Source organism: Ochotona curzoniae, unplaced genomic scaffold (assembly GCF_017591425.1).
Source record: "Ochotona curzoniae isolate NIBS_2020 unplaced genomic scaffold, NIBS_Ocur_1.0 scaffold_4701, whole genome shotgun sequence".
Classification (NCBI taxonomy): domain Eukaryota; kingdom Metazoa; phylum Chordata; class Mammalia; order Lagomorpha; family Ochotonidae; genus Ochotona; species Ochotona curzoniae.
In genome coordinates this window covers 63,530,882-63,551,233 of record NW_024467122.1, presented here as the reverse complement: position 1 = coordinate 63,551,233, position 20,352 = coordinate 63,530,882, and the positions used below count along the sequence as shown (strand labels likewise).

At 45.9% G+C, this 20,352-nt stretch overlaps 1 protein-coding gene across 5 annotated transcripts in view; it reads right to left on the bottom strand.

Moving 5' to 3' along the window:
- MINDY2 (MINDY lysine 48 deubiquitinase 2) overlaps positions 1–19,961 on the bottom strand; it is a 92,917-nt gene extending 72,956 nt beyond the window's left edge. For 3 of the 5 annotated variants that reach the window (XM_040970257.1, XM_040970259.1, XM_040970262.1), the window contains exons 1-2: positions 19,018–19,960; positions 234–291 (exon numbers count right to left, since the gene is read on the bottom strand). In XM_040970257.1, the coding sequence (XP_040826191.1) occupies positions 234–291; positions 19,018–19,857 (898 nt within the window). In that variant the 5' untranslated portion in view covers positions 19,858–19,960. Of the gene's footprint in view, positions 1–233; positions 292–19,017 lie in introns of all 5 variants that reach the window. The other 2 variants (XM_040970261.1, XM_040970260.1) reach the window with 1 other exon arrangement.
- Positions 19,962–20,352: the final 391 nt, after the last annotated feature.

Below are 20,352 nucleotides of genomic sequence, written 5' to 3'. Positions count from 1 at the left end.
TTGGGTCCCTCTACTACCCAGGGGAGAAGTGGATATTTGTTTCTGGCTCCTAATTTCATACCAGTCTAGCCCCAGTTGTTGCAGGAATTTGGGGAGGGAACCTAGTGGATGGGAGCTGTCTTACCCATTTCTTTCTCTCTTTGCCCCTGTATATCAAACAAATAAATTTATTGTTTCAAAGGAGGAGTTTTATTTTGAAAGGGATAGAAATTCATCCAGTTTTTGACACTAACCTAAATATTCCATCAGCTGTTCAGCAGTTATGATTTCCATCATCGGTGGAAGTTTCACCTGAAAAACAAAGTATTATTTCTATAAAATCAAAAGTTTTAGGTGACTAAAGTGTTTCCTACAGTCAGAAGCAAAAGTATTTATGTGTTTATGTATCTACCCTATGTATACATTTACACATTTATTGGAATTTTACAATAAAATCTTTATAGAATATAACAAAGTCAGCCCTATCACCACAAACCAACTTTTCAGGGTGATATATAAGATCTTGTAGAGATATAAAGAATCTGTCCAAATATCTTTTACCCCTCTTTGCAATTATTAAGCACCAAACATGTGACAGAATACCCACAGAGCAGCTTCACAGAAGACAGACTTGAATTCAGCGCAGTACCACATCTCTGTCTACCTGCCTCACTTTTATTGTTATTGGCTAAAATGAATATAGTGCTGACATATGAATCATAACCTGAAAACATCACCTGATTATAAGATTTAAAAGCAGGAATAGCTCCACACTTAGATGATAAAACCATAAAGAAAAGTAAGGGGGCTGGTATCATATCAAGCCTGGGTCTGCAATACCAACATTCCACATGGACACAGATCACTCTACCTTTCAAGGAAGAAAAAAATGAAGGCTAATATGTTGTCTTAATTCTGATGGCTTCACTGCAGAAATGTTTTTTTCCAGGAAATTTCATAAAGAAGTAGCTCATTCTCTCCTTTGATGATTATATTCACCCTGTTAACTAAGTCAAAGAAACCAAGGCACTAATAAGTATTTGGGATATATATACTAACACAAGTTTGGGATATACGTTCTATAATACCAGACAGTTCCAAGCAGGTGATTTCACGATTTAATCTTGCAATTTCCACAGAGCAACTGCCTGTCATGTCTCCCTTCAAACAACTGAAATAGGAAAAGGCCAACCTCTATATACAGATATTGTCTTTTTTTAATCTTCCATTTATTAATATTATCATTTTATGATACAGTTCCATAGGTCCCTAGGATTCCCCTTATCCTCTCCCCAATTCCCCGTCACATTGACACCTGGCTTCAGCCTAACTTAGCCCAGCTCTGGCTGCTGCAGCAATGTGGGATATGAATCAGCTGATGGATGATGTGGTAGCTCTCTCTCTCGCTCTCTCTCGCTCTCCCTTTCTTTCTTTCTGAAACTGACTTTCAAACAGAAAAACGGAAACAAAATTTTACACTATTCAGTTTCTATGCCTTTGAAAATGGAAAGACATCTGCACAAGGATTCAGGATATGGTTAAGAAAATTAAGAGCTTTTTCACAAAGATGGCACCAAAGATGAAGCAGGAATTTCTTGTCCCTCCCAAAGCCAAAGCTGAAGCCAAAGTGAAGGCTCTGAAGGTCAAGAAGGTGGCGCTGAGAGGTGTCCACAGCCACTAGAACAAGACTGCACATCACCCACCTTCCAGCAGTCAAGATGCTCTGCCTGCAGCGGCAGCCCAAGCACCCTCAGGAGAGCGGCCCAGGATACAAACTTGAGCACTACATCATCATCAAGATCCCTGACCACAGAGGCTGCTAAGACAGAGGACGACACACTCATGTTCTTTGTGGGTGTCAAGACTGACGAGCCCCAGATCAAACAGGTCATCAAGAAGCTCTGTGACACTGATGTGGTCAGTCAACACCCTCATCAGACCTGATGGAGAAAAGGAGGCACACGTGGGGCTGGCTCCGGATTATGATGCTCTGGGTGTCGCCGACAAAACTGGGATCATCTAAATTGTATTCAGCTGCCTAATTCTAAGTACATGTTTTTCACAATACAGAAATTAAGAAAGAGGCCAGCATTATGTGAAAATGGGTAAAGAGCAATCTATAGTGTTGGCAACCTATAAGGCTGCAGGTTCCAGTCTCAGATGCTCCTCTTCCAATCCAGTCCCCTACTAATGTGCCTGGGAAAGAAGGGCAAGATGGCCCAAGGACTTGGGTCTCTGCTCCCCCATGGGAGATCAAGCAGAAGCCCTAACTCTAGGCTTCAGACCAGCAGCTCTAGCACTTACAGCAATTTGGGGGTGGAACCAACAGATGCAGGTCTCTGTCTCTCCCTCCTCTCTCTGTAACTCTTTCAAATAAATAAATCCTAAAAAATACACGATGGAGGGGAGAGGGGGAAGGGAGCAAAACGATGGCTCAATGGCTACATCCTCATCTTATAAATGCCGGCTAGCTCATTTCCAAGCTGCTTCACTTCTCATCCAGCTCCCTGTTTGTGGCCTGGGAAAGGATAATGGTCCAAGGCCTTGGGCTCCTGCAGCCATTGGGACCTGGAGGCTTCAGAATGGCTTAGTTCTGACTATTGCGGCCAGTTAGGGAGGGAACCAGCAAAATGCAGGATCTCTGTCTCTCCACCTCTCCATAAATCTGATCTGCCTTTGCAATAAAATGTATGTTATATACAATAAATGTAAAGTACTTTACTATCTGGACACAGAAATAACTGAGTACTTAGTATTACCTTTCAAACCCTGAGCACAAATACCACCCGGGTCCAGATGTCCTTCACTTGGGACTCAATAGGTATGATTGGAACTGGAAAGGCTTTTCATTAAAGGAATTCAAATCCAGAGGAAAGGAGAAGCATTCAGCACAGCAGCCTTGCAGCTAAAGTCCTCACCTTGCAGCCACTGGAATCCCATATGGGCGCCGGTTCTAATCCCGGCAGCTTGACTTCCCATCCATCTCCCTACCTGTGGCCCAGGAAAGCAGTCAAGGATGGCCCAAAGCCTTGAGACCCTGTACCCATGTGGGAGACCCAGAAAAAGCTCCAGGCTCCTGGCTCCTGGCTTCGGATCAGTGCAGCTTTGGCCACTGAAGCCACTTGGGGAGCAAATCATCAGACGGAAGATCTTCCTCTCTGCCTCTCCTCCTCTCTGTATATCTGACTTTCCAATATAAATAAATAAATAAATAAAAAGAAAAGGAGAAAACACATCCAATCAGTGGCAACGTTGATAGCAGGGCAACCACCCACTGACTGACACTACCCACAGCAGCAGCAAACTTCATCTATGCTATCTTACAAATTCAGACACAACACTAAGTTTAGTTCTTGAGAGAAACTGAGAATCAAAGATGCTGAAATATTACTTAAATCATGTGTGTGCAAACAAAACCCCATTGTTACATGAAGATTTTTAATCTCTTCAGACAGGATGGGCAGAAATTAAGATGACACCTTTGTCTTGTTATCTATTTTCTCTTTTAGAAGTAATAAACACACTTGGAAAAACTCAAAAGGGCTTTGTGTTTGCTACTGGGAAAGGGAAAAAGAGGAAATTTGTGATTACAACGCTCCTGCAAGTCAGAGCAAACAAAGCCAAGTCAGAATCCACAGGAGATCTCTATGAATAAAAGCAACATCCCCAAGGCAGGCAGACAGAAGCCAAGCCTCTGTGGGCAGGAGGATCATCTTCAGGGTGTCTCTTTAGTAGATGACGGTAAGACAGAACACATGTCTGTCTGAACTCTGAATTTCCTGTTAATGGCCTTTTGACCATCTTACCATTCTGCTGCTCATCTTCATTTTAAGTTGTCAGGGTTCTTTGTAAATGAATACATTATCTTTTAGATTTATAATCTAATAACTATTTCTACCAGTTTATAATGTGTTTTGATTGAGTTTATGATGGGTTAGCATGTATATGTATGTGTAGGCAGTGACTTTTCATTCTTTTAAATTAATTTTATGTTTTATTTGCAAGGCAGAGATATACAGAGGAGAGCGAGCTCCTGTTAGTCCACTCTCCCAAAGGCTCCAATAAGGTCAAGACAGGTGAGTAGGGAACTCAGTCTAGGTTTCCCAGGTGAGTGGCACAAATCCAAATTCACCTGAGCCATCAACGAGCTTCTGAAGGTCTGCATTAAGAGGAAGCTAGAGCCAGGAGCCAGATTAAGGTGTTGAATCAAGCTACTGCAATGGGGCACATAACATCTTAAGCAGCTGCTGCTTTTTTAAAAAAAGATTTATTATTTGAAAGTCAGAGTCACACAGACAGAGAGATTTTGTATTCACTATTAAAATGGCTGCAATAGAACCACATCAGGGACCCTGGGATGACAAAGGCGGTCATTCCCCATCCCTGAGTACTGAGGTGGTTGGCAGGCTGGGTGTGGCTTACCCACATCGCCCTCTCTCCCTGACACAGGAAGAAAAAAAAGAAAATGTGGAAACAATGGTCTAACCCACCTTCCCCTAATCCTCAACCCTTCCCAACCTAACCAACTAGGTAACCATCATCAAAAATAAAATATATTTAAAAAAACAAACTCAGCATGTCTAACACAGCAAAAACAAACAAACAACAACAAAAAAACAGCTGCAACAGCCAGGGCTAGGCCAGGCCAAAGCCTTCAGAGCCAGGAAATTCGTCAAGGTCTCCCACATGAATAGCAGAGGCCAAAACACTTATGCCAACTTCCACTGCTTTCCCAAGCACATTAGCAGGGAATTAGACAGAAGTGGAGCAGCTGGGACTTGAACTAGTGCCCACATGAAATAACAGCATAGCAGATGTTGGCTTACCCCAAAATGCCACAATCCCTTCCTCCTTAACCAGCTTCTGAATTGTAGACAAAATACTTGGCCCATGTTCTTCTAATTTTTAATCTTTAACTTTATATTTTACAGAATGTAATACATTAATCCTTATTTAGTTCTAGGCTTGATATTTACAAAAAACAGCTTAACATAAGGAATCTTGGAGCATGCATTTTGCACAGCAGTAAGTTGCCACTTGGTGGGAGGCAAGCAGGTTAAACGGTGCAGGCATCCCATACGGACAGGATACAAGCTCATGTTCTAGCTGCTCCATTATTCATTCAACTCCCTGCCAATGTGTCTGGGAAAGCAGAAAAAGATGGCCCAAGAACATGACCTCCTGCTACCTACATGGGAGACCCATAAGCTCCTGGCTTTAGCCAGGGCCATCCTTGGCCATTAAGTCATTTGGGGACTGAACAGCAGATGAAAGATTTCTGGCTGTTTGTCATTTTCTGCAACTGCCTTTAACTACATGTGGAAAATGCCTGTGGGCCTGGCACAATGTTTCAATAGCTAAATCCTCACCTTGCAAGCAGTGGGATCCCAGGTGAGCACCAATTATTGCTCTGGCTGCTCCACTTTCCATCCGGCTCCCTACTTGTGGCCTGAGAAAGCAGTAGGGGATGGCCCAAAGCCCTCGGACCCTATAACCACCTGGGAGACCCAGAAAAGCTCTTGGCTCCTGGCTTCAGATCGGCTCAGCCCTGGTTGTTGTGGCCATTTGAGGAGTGAATCAATGGATGGGAGATCTGTCTCTCCTTCTCTCATAAGCCTAATCTGCCTTTTCAATAAAAATGAGGAAGGAGGAGGAGGACGAGAAAGCGGAGAAGGAAAAGGAGGGGTGGAGGATGAAGGGGAGGAGGAAGAGACTGCATCTGGCATCAGTGCCTGGGTCCTGCTAATGCTCATTCCTCACTGGTTGAACAGGGAATTCCCTCCCGCTCAGCAGGCCACCATGTAGACCATGGGCTCACAGGAGGGTGAACGTGTAGTCTACCAGTTAAGACACGGGTCTGCTTTGCCCATGTGCTTTAAATCATTGCAGGCAAATCCAGCAACCCACACCAGAGTGCCCAGCCATTTCTAGTCCCACCTCCCTACCAAAGCACCTGGGAAAGCAAAGCATAACTGCCTGGGTGTTAGGACCCCAGGACCCACGTGGGAAACAGAAAAAAGTCTGGGGCACTTAGTGAGTGAAAGTGCCTGAACCCAGCTTCCTACCAATATCAGCTAATACAGAACCTCAGATGCAGTAACAATGTCTCAAGTAACTGGATTCCTACCACCCACACCGGAGACCTGGACTGACATCCCAGTCCTTGGTTTCTGCAAAGTTCAGTACAGTTGTCATGGGCATTTTGGGAAATTATCCAGAAGGTGAATAAATCAGAAGAAGTGCTCTCTCTTTCACCCCATCTCCGTTTTTCTCAAGGAAGGTTTTTGTTTATTTGTTTTTAAGTTTTGAATTATAACAGTGAACTCACTCATCTAATAAAATGTCTCTCCTCCTCTCTGTATATCTGACTTTCCAATAAAACAAATAAATCTTTAAAAAAATAAATAAAATAAAATGTCAATATTGGGTTCTCGCACGATAGCCTAGCAGCTAAAGTCCTCGAATTGCATGTGTCAGGATCCCATGTGGGCACAGGTTCTAATTCCGACACCCCCGCTTCCCATCCAACTCCCTGCCTGTGGCCTGGGAAGGCAGTGATGGATGACCCAAAACCTTGGGACCCTGAAACTGCATGGGAGACCCAGAGGAAGCTCCTGGCTTCAGATTGGCTCAGCTCCAGCCATGGCAGCCACTTGGGGAGTGAATCAGTGGATGGAAGATCTTTTTCTGTCTCTCCTCCTCTCTGTATATCCAATTTTCCAATAAAAATAAATAAATCTTTAAAAATAAATGTTAATATCTACATACTGCCTTCTAACATAGTGTATAAGTATAAATATAAATTTCTGTATGTACATTTGCCACAGAACCTACAATATTCTTTCTAAAGGAAACAAAAATGTGACAGTACAGTCTTCCTCCATTTTATTTTATTATTATTTAAAGATTTATTTTCTCTTTCAGGTCTCCCATGCAGATGCAGGATCCCAAGGCTTTGGGCCGTCCTCAACTGCTTTTCCAGGCCACAAGCAGGGAGCTGGATGGGAAGCAGGACAACTGGGACACGAAGCAGCATCCATATGGAGTTCTTTCCTCTAGTTTAAAGTAATACCTTTGTAAGCATGAAAATATTAAGGCATAAATTTTAAAATAATTTGATATAAAATCTAAATCACAAACAATAATTACCAATTACCCAACAGTCAGTGTCAATATTTTTAATACAAGGCCTATATCAGAAACTTCTGACTTGCTTTTTACACCTAATTAAATGGGACACAGTCGGGGAGTTCAACCATGGCGGCTTGGGTGACAGCAGCCCTCTACAGTGGAGACAATCCGCTTGTGGAGAACAACCAGGCCAGGCTGGACCCAATGCCTGGCACTAGGCCAATGGGCACATCGCCACATGGCGACCGAGAATTGGCTGCTAGGAGGCCAGACAGAGAGACTGCTCCCTTCATGGTGAGTACACCAGGAGGAAATCCTGGGATGGGATTAAGTCATCTAGCCCCGCCCTGCAACCACCACCTGTGGCAACAGGAAACTAGGGGGTAGCGACCCGCTTGTATAGAGTACCCAGGCCAGGTAGGACCCAACACCCAGGGGCACCTTCACCACACGGTGAGAGAGTCCTAGGGCTCTGCCTGCTGGCCACCTGGCGGCATGTAACTGCTGCCCAAGAACATCCAGGGATAAGGCTAGTGTGAGTGTAGGTGAGAGATTCCTATGTTCGGGTCACCGAACTTGCTTGAAAGCATGGGGACTAAGATCTGAGAGTTTGGAGAGGAGAGTCCATAAGTTATATTTCGGCCAGACTGATTAATCAAGCCACATAGAATCTTGAGATGGGCTGCTAGCATAGAGCATCACTGACTGCCACACACCAGTCCACACCAAAGCTATGGCTGAGGACCTGTCTGGCAGGGCTAGGTACCAGTACCTGACAGTGGCAGAATAGGGGATGGGTCACACTTGGCAGGGTCAGGACACTAACCAATATGTGACAGAACCAGATCTGGGGTAGATTCTCTGGGGGAAATGTGGGTCTAACCCTGTGGAAATAAAAGTCCTGCTGGTTAGCTTGCGAGTTGGGGTGGTAATGGGCTGAGCTAGGTGTTACCATGGAACCGACCATCACTTACAGGTAAAGGAACCGACAACAGTCTGGGCAGGTCAAGGCAGCAGCACCCGAATGTGCATCCTAAAACAAGATGTGGGGTGGGCCGAGCTGCAACTGGAAGGGGGCACGTGGGAAGGGCCAAGCAAACCTTATCTTACAAGGAAGAACAGAAATCAGGATGGAGCACAGGTTATGCCGAGCTAGGCTCTTACACCGATTAGTCTGCATGAGCAAGGGATACCGGGCCACAGCATCAAAGGCAAAGGCCAAGACAGGTGAAGGGCTATGCCAAGTTGGGTCAGAGTAACCAATGGCATGCACGTGATCCATGGTTGGGAACAGGCCCAACTGGGGATCTAAGAAGACACCCTAACTGGGTTGGGGTTCCCACTGGTGAGTGTGGGGACTGGACTGGAGGCTACTTTCTGGTCTGGACATGGCTGCAGTCTCCCTTGGCACAAGTATGGACTGGAACTGGACGCAGCAGGCCAGGATAGACTCCAGCACCATCTGGTGCTCTGGAGGACCAGGGTAGATGTAAGATGGACCAGGCAGGGAAAGGTACCCACCGGCATACATTTGGCATAGGTCAGGGGCAGACTAGGCTGAACCAGTTCATGTCACCTGCTGGCAAATCCGAACACTAGAATAGAGTGTGGGTAGAGTTAGGTATGGTTGTAACACATACCAGTGCACATTACGGCTGGGATTAGGTACCTGCTGGGCTGGGATGACTATAACCCTCACCAGCATCAGCTGGAATTGGGGATGGGCTGGGCAGGGCCAGGCTACAACACCCACTGGCAAATGCCAAGGCGAGGTGGGCCATACCAGACTGGGCCGCAGCACCCAACCAGCACACGTGAGAACCAGGAAGGGAAGGGGCAAACTGGTAGGGGGAATGTGGAGGGCTACCCTGCTGGATAGCCAGTCCCACTGGAGAGCATGAGCTGGAACGGGGCAAACCAGACCAGGCAGGGACACAATACCTGTGGGCCTCATGTGAGCTAGATCAGGGAAAAGCCAGGTTGGGCTGACTGTTCCTACTGGTGCAAGCATAAATTAAAGTGGGTGAGGGTTGGTTGGGCTTTGCCGCACATCAGATGGCAGAGGCTGGCACTGGGAGCTAAATCTGTCAAGTTAAACTGCAAAACCACCTGGAGAGTGCATGATCTGGGAGTAGGAGTGGCCTAGAAGGGAAATAGTGGGCTCCTCCCTCTTGGGTTACCACTCTCACTGGAGAGCATGAAAACCAGGACTGGGGCAGGGGTAGCTGGACTGAACAGCACCCATCAATATGTGTGTGGGCTGGATAGTTGGGTAGATTGGGTTGAACTAGGTTTCAATGCCCATTGACATGTATGAGAGCTAAATAGGATGTGGCACAGACTGAACAAGTCTGTGGTACATAGTGGCAAGCATGGGAACCAGGGTACGAGGCAGGCCTAGTGGGGGTTATGAGAAGTCATGCCAACTAGGCTGCAGCTCCCACTGATTTGCGTGAGGACCGAGTATGAAGTGGGCAGGATTGGGTTGGACTGCAACACCCATTGGTTTATGTGGAAGACAGGGATAGAGACAGAACTGACCCAGCAATTGCAACCACCAGCATGTACATGAGCTGATTGGGGTGACGGACTGTGCTGGACCCTGTCCTGGCAAACACACCCAAGAATCAAGTCTGGGATCACTTCAAACAAAGTTTCTCTGGGGATCTCTTCAACTGAACTGCTGATCTCAGAACCACAACCATGAAGAGACAACATCAGCCAGTGGATTCTGAAGAGAGTTCGTTGCGTTTGGAGCAGCGAGACTGGCAGCAATACAGAACTGTTGAACTATCAAAACTGCATGAGCAAGACCCTCAGAGAATACCCCACATCAGAGACCTGGGATGGGTGGGAGGCTAGGTGGAGTTTTTCCCTTTAACTCTTCCCTTACCCTGAATACAGAAAAAAAAAAAAAAAACAATGGTATTACCCACTTTCCTGTAGCCCTTGACCCCTTGCGCCTTAATCAACCATGTAAAGATTACCAAAATAAAAATTTTTTAAACATTAAACATTTGATTGTCATAGATATTCAAAAATGATGCTTAAGAAACTTAGTAGAGGGCCCGGCGCCGTGGCGCAGCTAAAGTCCTCGCCTTGCACGCCCGGGATCCCATATGGGCACCGGTTCTAATCCCGGCAGCCCCGCTTCCCTTCCAGCTCCCTGCCTGTAGCCCGGGAAAGAGGTCGAGTACGGCCCAAAGCTTTGGGACCCTGCACCCACGTGGGAGACCCGGAAGAGGCTCCTGGCTTCGGACCGGCATAGCATCGGCTGTTGCGCTCACTTGGGGAGTGAATCATCGGATGGAAGATCTTCCTCTCTGTCTCTCCTCTCTGTATATCTGCCTTTCCAATAAAAAAATAATAAAAATAAATCTTACAAAAAAAAAAAAAAAGAAAAAAAAGAAACTTGGTAGAATATTATGTTTGTGGGCCCGGCGGCATGGCCTAGCGGCTAAAGGCCTCGCTTTGAACACACTGAGATTCCATATGGGTGCCAGGTTTAGTCCCAGCAGCTCCACTTCCCATCCAGCTCCCTACTTGTGACCTGGGAAAGCAGTCGAGAACGGCCCAAAGCCTTGGGACCCTGCACCCATGTGGGAGACCTGGAAGAATCTCCTGGCTCCTGGCTTTGGAACAGCACAGCACCAGCTGTTGCGCTCACTTTGGGAGTGAATCATTGGACGGAAGATCTTTCTCTCTGTCTCTCCTCCTCTCTGTATATCTGACTTTGTAATGAAAATAAAATCTTTAAAAAAGAATATTATGTTTGTAATAAAACTATAAATGTGAAAAAAATGGGCCACAGTCCTGAAACAAAACAACAAACAGCATTTTTCTTGGAGCTAAAATAAAATTAAAATTAAATTTAAAAACCATAAACCAAAATATGTAAAATACATTAAAATAGTCTATTAAAATAAGGAAATAAAATGAAAATGTATTCTAAGATACAAATTTGGATAGACTGGCTCACTGTCAACTAAATGGAATTAGAAACTTGAATTTGAATTTGAATTAATGAGATTTCCTTGTGTCTTGATTTGTCAAATTATCAGATAAAGAATTAAATAAATTTATGAATCTCCATCAGTACTAAACCAATACTCTCAATATCCACCCCCTTTGACAATTGTAATTTCATCCCTCATTCGGAACTATAGTTACTTCCTCCAAGTCAGTCAAATCCTATTTGTTCAACCTACTGATATTCTCATTTTTTAAAATTATTGTCCCTTAATGAGGTATCAATTGTTTTATCTTTTAATTCTCAATTCCCTTGATCTTCCATAAGTCAATCCTTACAGAACTCAAATTCTGACAATCCTAGTCCTAATTTTGTCTGCTCCTATTACCAGAGGAATTACTGGAGAAAAAAACATAAGCAAAGCAAAACTGATACACAAAAAGCTTTAAGGCATACCTGAACTTATCCACTATCACTAGCTGGCAGTCTTTGTTTGTGCCTCAAATTCCTATGTTCAAACTTCACTGAGATCATAACTTCTTTCAAATGCAACGTACTTTTCTTATAAAATCTACCACCTTTATACTTAAAAACCTTCTTAACTATGGATGAGCTCAAACAATATTCTGCCAAAATGGAAAATATGAGTTAATTTCTATCAACCTCATCATCTCAACATGATGTCCCATTTCTTCTGAGCACTTCAGAAAGTGAGATTGCTGTTTCCTCTGAATTTTACCATAAAGACTAAAGATTCTGTATCTTCCTGCATTTTCAGCAACATATCCTTTTGGGCAAAATGTCTACTCCAACAGCTTCTTGAAGCTTATGCATCGAATACTTTTCAAATTTTTATTATATTCTCTCCCCTTGATTATCATCTTGACATTGTTCTATTTTTTATTTAAGATTTAGTTATTTTTATTTGGAAAGCATATTTACGTAGAGAAGGAGAGAATGATACAGTTCTTCCATCCACTGGCTCACTCCACAATTGGCCACAGCGGCCATCCTTTGCTACCTTCCTAGGCCATAAGCAGGGAGCTGGATGCAAAGCAGAGCTAGGGGCCCAGAGCGGCTTGGCCTAGAGGCTAAAGTCCTTGCTTTGTATGCACAAGGACCCCATATGGGCACCTGTTTGTGTCCCAGTTGCTCTACTTTCCTTTCAGCTCCCTCTTGTGGCCTGGGAAACCAGTCAAGGGCAGCCCAAACCTTGGGACCCTGCACCTGCGTGGGAGACCTACAATAAGATCCTGGCTCTTGGCTTAGGATCGGCTCAACTCCAGCAACTGCAGCCATTTGAGGAGTGAACCAAAGGACCAAAGGACAGATCTTTCTCTCTGTAAATCTGATTTTCCAATTAAATAAAAAAAAAAGGGGGGGGGGGAGTGGAGCCAGGACTAGAACCGGCACCCATATAGGATGACATTGCTACAGAGTTGAGGACTAGCCTATTGAGCCACCACGCTGGTCCCATTGTCCTATTTCTAATTCTCATTCTACATTAGTACCTATACTGGTTTCTTTTGCATGGCCTTCCCATTTAAACATTTTCCATCTGTGTTCTTTATCTACTAGAGAATGGGATAGAGGAGAGAGCAGAGAGGAACAAAGGAACAATAGAGGAGATGCCTCTGCTGGTTTTTCATATTCCTTGCAGGCCTTGAGATAAAAAAACAGCTGACAATTCTTGCTCCTCCAAAGAATTCACTTTTCCCCATAGCTTACATGTGTGAAAAACTCAATCATTCTCTATAACTTTTACTCCCTTTCTGAGACAGTGTTTCTTGGGGCTCCCTAAATTTCCAATTTACTACAATAAAACTTGGCATCAACTTTTCCACCTAAAATTATTTCCTTTCCATTCCCATATATATATATATATTTTTTTTTTCAAGAGTTACAGAGAGGGAGAGACAGTGAGTTCTTCCATTCACTGATTCATCCCTCTAGTGGCCACAATGGTCATGGCAGAACCAGGTGGAAGCCAGAATACAGAAGCTTTTTCCAGGTCTCTCACACAGATGGCAGAGGCCCAAACACTTGGGTCATTTTTGGCTGCTTTTCCCAGGGAGGGAATCCAGCTAGGAGCTGTATCGGGAATGAGCAGGTGCCCATATGGGATGCTGCTGTTACACGTAATGGTTTTATCCACTATGTCACAATGATGCTCCCACCTCTATTTTCCCAATCTTTCGAAAAAACCCAACCAGTTTCTATTGCCTAGATTTGAAAAAATGGTAGAGTCTCTTTCATTTCTTACATATAGCTGGAATGAATTCATCAAGGGGATTGCTACCTTATCCTTATTAAAGAAACCAGGGTGGGAGCAGGAATCTGTCCTGGTGGTTAAATAACCACTCAGGAGGCCTATTGTGTATTAGAGTGCTTGGACGTCAGCCTGGCCCTGACCCAGCTGTTGTAGGTACCCGGACCATGAACCAGCAGGTGCATGCTCTCTCTCCTCTCTGCTTCTCAAATAAAATGAAAATGAAAAAATTTTAAATTGCATCTTTGAAAAAAAAAGGTAGATAGGAGGAGGGAGGACAAAGAATTCCCTAAAGAGCTGTCCTCATCAATTATTCCTGTTATATTCACTACAATCCTTTTTTTTCTTTTCTTCCTTCCTTTTTCTTTTTTTAGAGAGGCACAGAACAGCAAGAGAACGCCCAACAAGCACTGCACTGTTTTGTTTTGTTTTTTTCCCCCCAAATGTCCATACTCCCTGGGACTAGGTCACAGGAGTCAGGAATTGAAACTCCAGGTCTCCCCCCATGACCGGCAAGAACTCAGTCACTTGAACCATGACCACCAACTCAGCATCTGCTATAGAAGAAAGCTAGAGGCAGGAGTTAGAGCAGCCATAGAACCCAGGTGTTTTAATGTGGGATGTGGCATTTTATTTATGTGTTCACTTGGCTTTTAATCATTGATTTAGAAAAACAGCACAGCAGAGAGAGAGGGGGGCTAGAGAGAGGGGGAGGTCTTCTTATCTACTTGCTTACCCCACAAATGGCTACCAGGTCAGGCCCAGGCCAAAACCATGAGCCAACAACCCCAACCTGGTCCCCAACATGGGTAGCAGGGACCCAAGCACTTTGGCCAGCCTGTGCTGGCTTCCCAGTTGAATCAGCAGGGAACCAGATAAGAAGCTGAACAGTTGGGGCTAAAACCAGCACTCCAATAGGGCAGGCCAGCATTGAGAGCAGCTGTTCAACCTGCTGCATTACAACCAGTCCTCAGGGATGAGGGCCCTTTAACTGCTAGGTTTCCACACCTGATCCTACTCACTACAATCTTACCTCGATCATAGTCTCAGCTAGGCCATGTTCATTATGTCACTCACCAATCCAACAATTTAGAACAGCTCTGTAATTAGCTAAGCCTAAACTAATTAGTAATGAGTCCTTTGAAATCAGACTACTTTTATACCCTATTTACTATTTTCCTCCACTAAAGAATTTCTTGTATTTTTTGTTTTCTGATTTCTTTACAGTCTTGAAAGGTATCAAGGACCACAAAAAAAACTTTTATCTTTGTAGCTTATAACTACTGATATTTACCAAATTAGAAATTAAAATTTAGAAAATTTTAAAACACAATACACAGCCATACGTTGTATTAACTGTAACTCAGTGAGCCCGATCAACACTTGTGAGAGAATCAGAGTGAAAAAGGCAAAGGTATCTTGTGATGAAGGTGGTTTGGGCCTGTTAGACCCCTGCGTCACATGGAGGGGACTTGTCTACCTTGCTTCTCTTACCATCCCTCCATGTCCATCAATGATTATGGAGTTTCGGGTACATCAACAGCCTGGATGTGGAAAACGCTGAGAACAGCAGATTTACAAAACCACCCTCAAATTCATTAGCATGCCTGCTCTGACTCAACCTGTCAACTTCATTTCCTGCTCTTTCAATGTCCTTCTTTGCTTCCTTTCTGCCAAGGATCAAGGCTCCAAAGACAACAAACCCTTTTCTGCCTCAGCATCTTTGAAAACACCATTCCTTTGGCCCAGAAGGCCTTCTCAATTCTTACTCATTCTCAGCTCACGGGTTATCTCTTCCACCAAACCTTCCCTTGACACATTTTATCCCCAATTACCTTTCTATGTTTGTTCACAGCACGTTCGAGCATCTCAAACTACACTGTAACTATAAGGCAGCCTCCTGACTAGTCTGTGAGCTACAGGACGAGAGACTGGCACCACGCCATCTGCATTTCTAGCGCCTCACACGCGGTGCAGACCCAAACAGGCGCTGGTGTACAAGGCCAATACTCACCCACCCCAGACGCTCTAGATCACAGTACTTGCTTCCCACTCTTAACTTCTGCAGTATAAGAGGGAAACTAAGAAGAAAGAAAAACTCAAAGCAAAATCGACTGAGGATGCTTGCCCACAGGACCAAGTGAAATTCATTAGACAAGGGCCTCTGTCAAGTGGCTTTTCATCATTTTTCTGATTTTATTTTCTATTACTCTCCAATAGGAACTTACCATTTCTGCCATCTAGTAAACATACACCGAGCATACCCATTCTATTTCCATTCCTCTTGTTTATACTCTCGCCGCCCCAAGGAATTTCATCTCCCTGTTATTCTAAGATTTTTTTTTTTCCTTAAAAGTTTGATTCAAGGGCCTAGCACAGTAGCCTAGTGGGTAAAGTCCTCGCCTTGAACGCGCAGGGATCCCATATGGGTGCCGGTTCTAATCGCAGTGGCCTTGCTTTTCATCCAGCTCCTTCTTTGTGGCCTGAGAAAGCAGTGGAAGACTGCCCAAGGCCTTGGGACCCTGTATCCGCATGAGAGACCTGGAGGAAGTTCCTGGCTCCTGGCTTCGGATCAGCACAGCACCGGCCGTTGCGCTCACTTGGGGAGTGAATCATTGGACGGGAGGGCTTCCTCTCTGTCTCTCCTCTTCTCTGTATATCTGCCTTTCCAATAAAAATAAATAAATCTAAAAAAAAAGTTTGATTCAAGATCCACAGATTCCATGCTTTCTGGAACTATGCCAGAGGAAAGGAAAATTTCCCCCTTTTGGATATTTAATGAGTTTCCACTTGTTTCCTATAATCTAGTATTTACTGTTCTTGAAGGGTTCAAGCAAATTGTGCTGCAGCCCACAGCGGCACTGGCTTCATTTAAAACATCTGTGGTGCTGGCATCCCATAGACACACTGGATTGGGTCTCAACTCCTTTACTTCTGACCCAGCTGCTTGCTTATGACCTGGGAAGGCAGCAAAGGATGGTCCATGACCTTGAGTCCCTGTACCACATGGTACACCCAAAAGAAGCTCCTGGGTTTGGATAGGCTTAATTCTGGCTGTTGTGACCACCTGGAGAGTGAACTGGTGGATGGAAGATCTTTGTCTCTCCTCTCCGTAAATCTGATCTACCTTCCCAATAACAAATCTTAAAAAAAAAAAAAAGTGTGCCTGGCACAGTAGCCTCATGGCTAAAGTCCTCTCCTTGCACATGCCAGGATCCTGTATGGACGCCAGTTTGTGTCCCAGTGGCCCCGTTTCCCATCCAGCTCCCTGTCTGTGGCCTGGGAAAGCAGCTGAGGGCGGACTAGCCTAGGCACCCTGCACCTGTGTGGGAGACCCAGAAAACGCTCCTGGCTTCGGATCAGCTCATTTCTGGCCATTGGGGCCACTTGGGGAGCGAATCAGCGGTAGAAGATTCTCTTCCTCTCTGTATATCTGACTTTCCAATAAAAATAAATAAATCTTTTTCAAAAATTGTGTGCCAGTGCACACTGGACATGGAAAGGTTTCTAATCTCATTTCTTCAGTATCAGTCCTTGCTGGTAAATGCAAAATGAAAATGTCATAAATACTATTCTCTACTTAATTTTCCTAACTGATCAGAAAAATGTCATTTCTATTAAGGACTACTCTAATTTTTCATTTGAAAATAGAACAGGGGCTGTGTGGTACACTTTTTCAGCACACTAAAATTGCAGGCTGAACTAAGATGCTTCATTTACAGGTAACTGAGTCCTGGAAGGCCCTTTCTCTATCTTAGATATCTCTTTTCTTATTTTAGTTGTTGACAGTTTTAACTCCCTAACACATTCTGATGGGTGGCTACTAGTAGTAATACCAAACCATATGAGTGGAACCCAAGAAGTGGGACATAGGAAAATCATGCAGAAATGAAAACATAATCTTTGTAAACAAGAAGCTAATGTAATTCTCTCTCAGATCAATGCTTTTCCTTTGATAAAATCTGTCTAGGGCCTGGCATGACAGCATAATGGTTAAGGTGCTCGCCTTGAAAACGCCGGGATCCCATATGGGCGCCAGTTCTAATCCCAGCAGCTCCACTTCCCATCCAGCTCCCTGCTTGTGGCCTGGGAAAGCAATAAAGGACGGCCCAAAGCTTTGGGACCCTGTACCTGCATGGGAGATACGGAAAGAAGTTCCTGGCTCTGGCTTTGGATCAGCCAATTGGGGAGTGAATCACCGGATGGAAGATCTTCCTCTCTATATATCTGCCTTTCCAATAAAAATTAAAATAAAAATAAAATAAAATTTGTCTAAAGGGCCATACTTTCTCTATCACAATCCCCTTAGGCATCTACATGCTAAAGGGGCAAGCAACAGTGGGAAAACAGACTAAACATAACCAGCAGAAGTTACTCCGTTACATCACGGACTGATGGTTACATCTGAAGTTCGCTTTGGCCAAATCTTCTCTCTTTTGCCCAGAGGTAAAGTCATGGGAAGGAAAACATGGAAGACACTAGATGAGAAATAAACTTAGATTTAAAAAAATAACCAATCAAGAACTGAGAAAGGACCTGTTTGCATATTTCTGAAAAGAAAAAAATACAAATGACAAAGCGCTCAGCTTCACAAGCCATCATGAAACCCAATCAAAACCACAATGATACGGCCCCTCACCCCTATCAGCATGGCAATTATCAAAAAGAAAGTAATAAATGCCGAGGAAGATGAAAGGGAATCCTTATATCAACTGTTGCTGGGAATGTAAATTAGTACAGCCACTGTAGGAAACAGTATGGAGATTCTTAAACTAGAAATAAAACTGCCACACAATCCCACTATTGATTACATATCCAAAAGACGTGAAATCATGGTAAAATTTGTAATCTATTTTCTACTATAGCAGCCCTTGCTGGTAAATGAAAAATGAAGGAATGTAAAAAATACTACTTTCTACTTCATCTTCTTTTTAACTGATCAAAAAAAAAAAGTTACTTTTTTATGCCCCACCTGTTTATTGTAGCACTGCTGACAATAGCTAAGATATGCAATCAACCAAGGCATCTGTCCTTAACGTGAATGGATACAGAAAATGGGCTCTACATGCTCAGTGGAATAGTATTAAGCCATTAAAAAGAACGACTGCAATTTTCGGCAAAAAAAAAAAAAAAAAATGGAACTGAGAAACAGAAATACAAGCACCACATGCTCTCATGTGTGCGAGCAACAAAAACGCCTTAATATGAACACAGAACGTGGACCACCAGAGGCTATGAGGAACAGCTTCTAAGACGTTAAGGAACATTAGGTGTGGTTTACAGATTGTGACAAATATTCCAATGTCGGTAATAGGGGAAACTGGGAACCCTTTGTAGACCTACAATTTTTGTTTTGTGAATTTAAAACTAGCCTGAAATAAGAAGTTATGAAAGCAAAAATAATTTAGGATGCGTTCAGTCCTACTTGTTGGTAAGTGCTATACATATTAACCCACAACTGAACGTGGTCAGGAGCAAACCTTCTGTGACGAACGCACAGGTATGCGAGAACACGTCTGCCACGAGGGGCCCTTGCAAGGATGTTCAGGTGAGCTACAAAGAGGGCCGATGAACGCAGAAAGGAGGCGACCAGCGGGGCACCTACAGTTCCACCCCGCCCTCCCCCTCCCCCCAAGGCACAGGAAGTAGAAAAAGCTGCAGAATGTACCTTCCAAGCCAGAAGCAAAACATTGAGGATGGCCAGCAAAGGGCAGGGTCCGTTCTCGTTCTGCGTGATGATGGGTGTGTTCTCTTCCTTCCACTGGATCCACTTGATGTGATACACAGATTGTCCCGGGAAGCGCTCCTTGGAGGCCGCCAACACCTGAGCGCTCTCCTCCTCCTCCTCCCCGTCCTCTCTGCACAGAGGGGCAGCTCCTGGCGAGGCGGCCGCGCCCTCCGCCTCCTCGGGGACCCTGCTCTCCGCTCCCTCCTCGCTGTTGAACTCGGAGCTACTGGGGAAGGAATGCAGGTTGGAGAACGACTCCAGGGAGTCCAGGCTCGGCGAGTCCCCAGGAGGGCTCGGGTCGCTGCAACTGCTGTGGAGACCGCCGGCGCTGCCGGGCTCCTCGGAGCAGGAGGTCGCCAGCGTCTCACAGGTGCCGGCGGGATCCGTGCGGGCTCCACCGTCTCCGGCCGGACCCGACCCACGGCCCGCTCCGGCCTCCGCTGGCTCCGGGGAGGCGGTCACCTTGTGCTGCCCTCCCGAAGGAGCCTTGGCGGCAGCGGGGCTCTCCAAAGCGCTCTCCTTCAAGTCCAAGCCCGGGACGAAGCCGCGAGGTTCGGAAACCTGAGGCGAGCCCGAGGGAGCCGGGTTCGGGAGGCTCCTCCCGGCGGCCTCCGCCCCCTGCCCATTCCCACCGCCGCTTTCCGCCGAGCATACTCCAGGACCATCCCCAGCGGCGAGCCCGGTCTCCTGTCGTCCTCCCGGCGGGGAACCCGTCGCCGGCGCGGGCCCAGCCGCCACCCCGTGCTCTGGCGGCTGCAGGCTCTCAGAGCCGCTCTCCATCCCCGGCCGCCCGCCCCTCGCTCTATAGAGACCGCGGCCGGTTCTCCTCAGCCAGCGCCTCCGACGCCATGACAGCCGCCCTGGCAGCTACAGCGCCCTAGCGCGGCCTCGGCCCGGCACGTCACCCGGGAGGGCGCAGGGAGCGCGCGCGCGCGCCGCCGCCGCGCCCTGCGCTCGCTCGGGGCGTGCCTGCCGCGTGACGTCCGCTCCGCAGGGCCGAGGCGCACGCACCGGGCAGCCAGCCTCGCCGGCCTCGGCGGCCCCGCCCCTTCCGCGCTCCTTGCACCGGGCGTGGCGGGCGTGGCCAGGGGGCGTGGCCAGGGGCGCGTCCCCGCGGCCTTGGCTCCAGTAGGAAAACATCCTCCCTTGGTGTGGCCGGAAGTTGAGCTGCAGGGCAGCCAGACCGCGCGCGGCTTCTTTAAAGGCGGGCGCAGCGAGCGGCTGATTCCGAGCTGGGCTACAGGCGGAGCAGTGTGGAGGGCGGAGGCCCTGAGA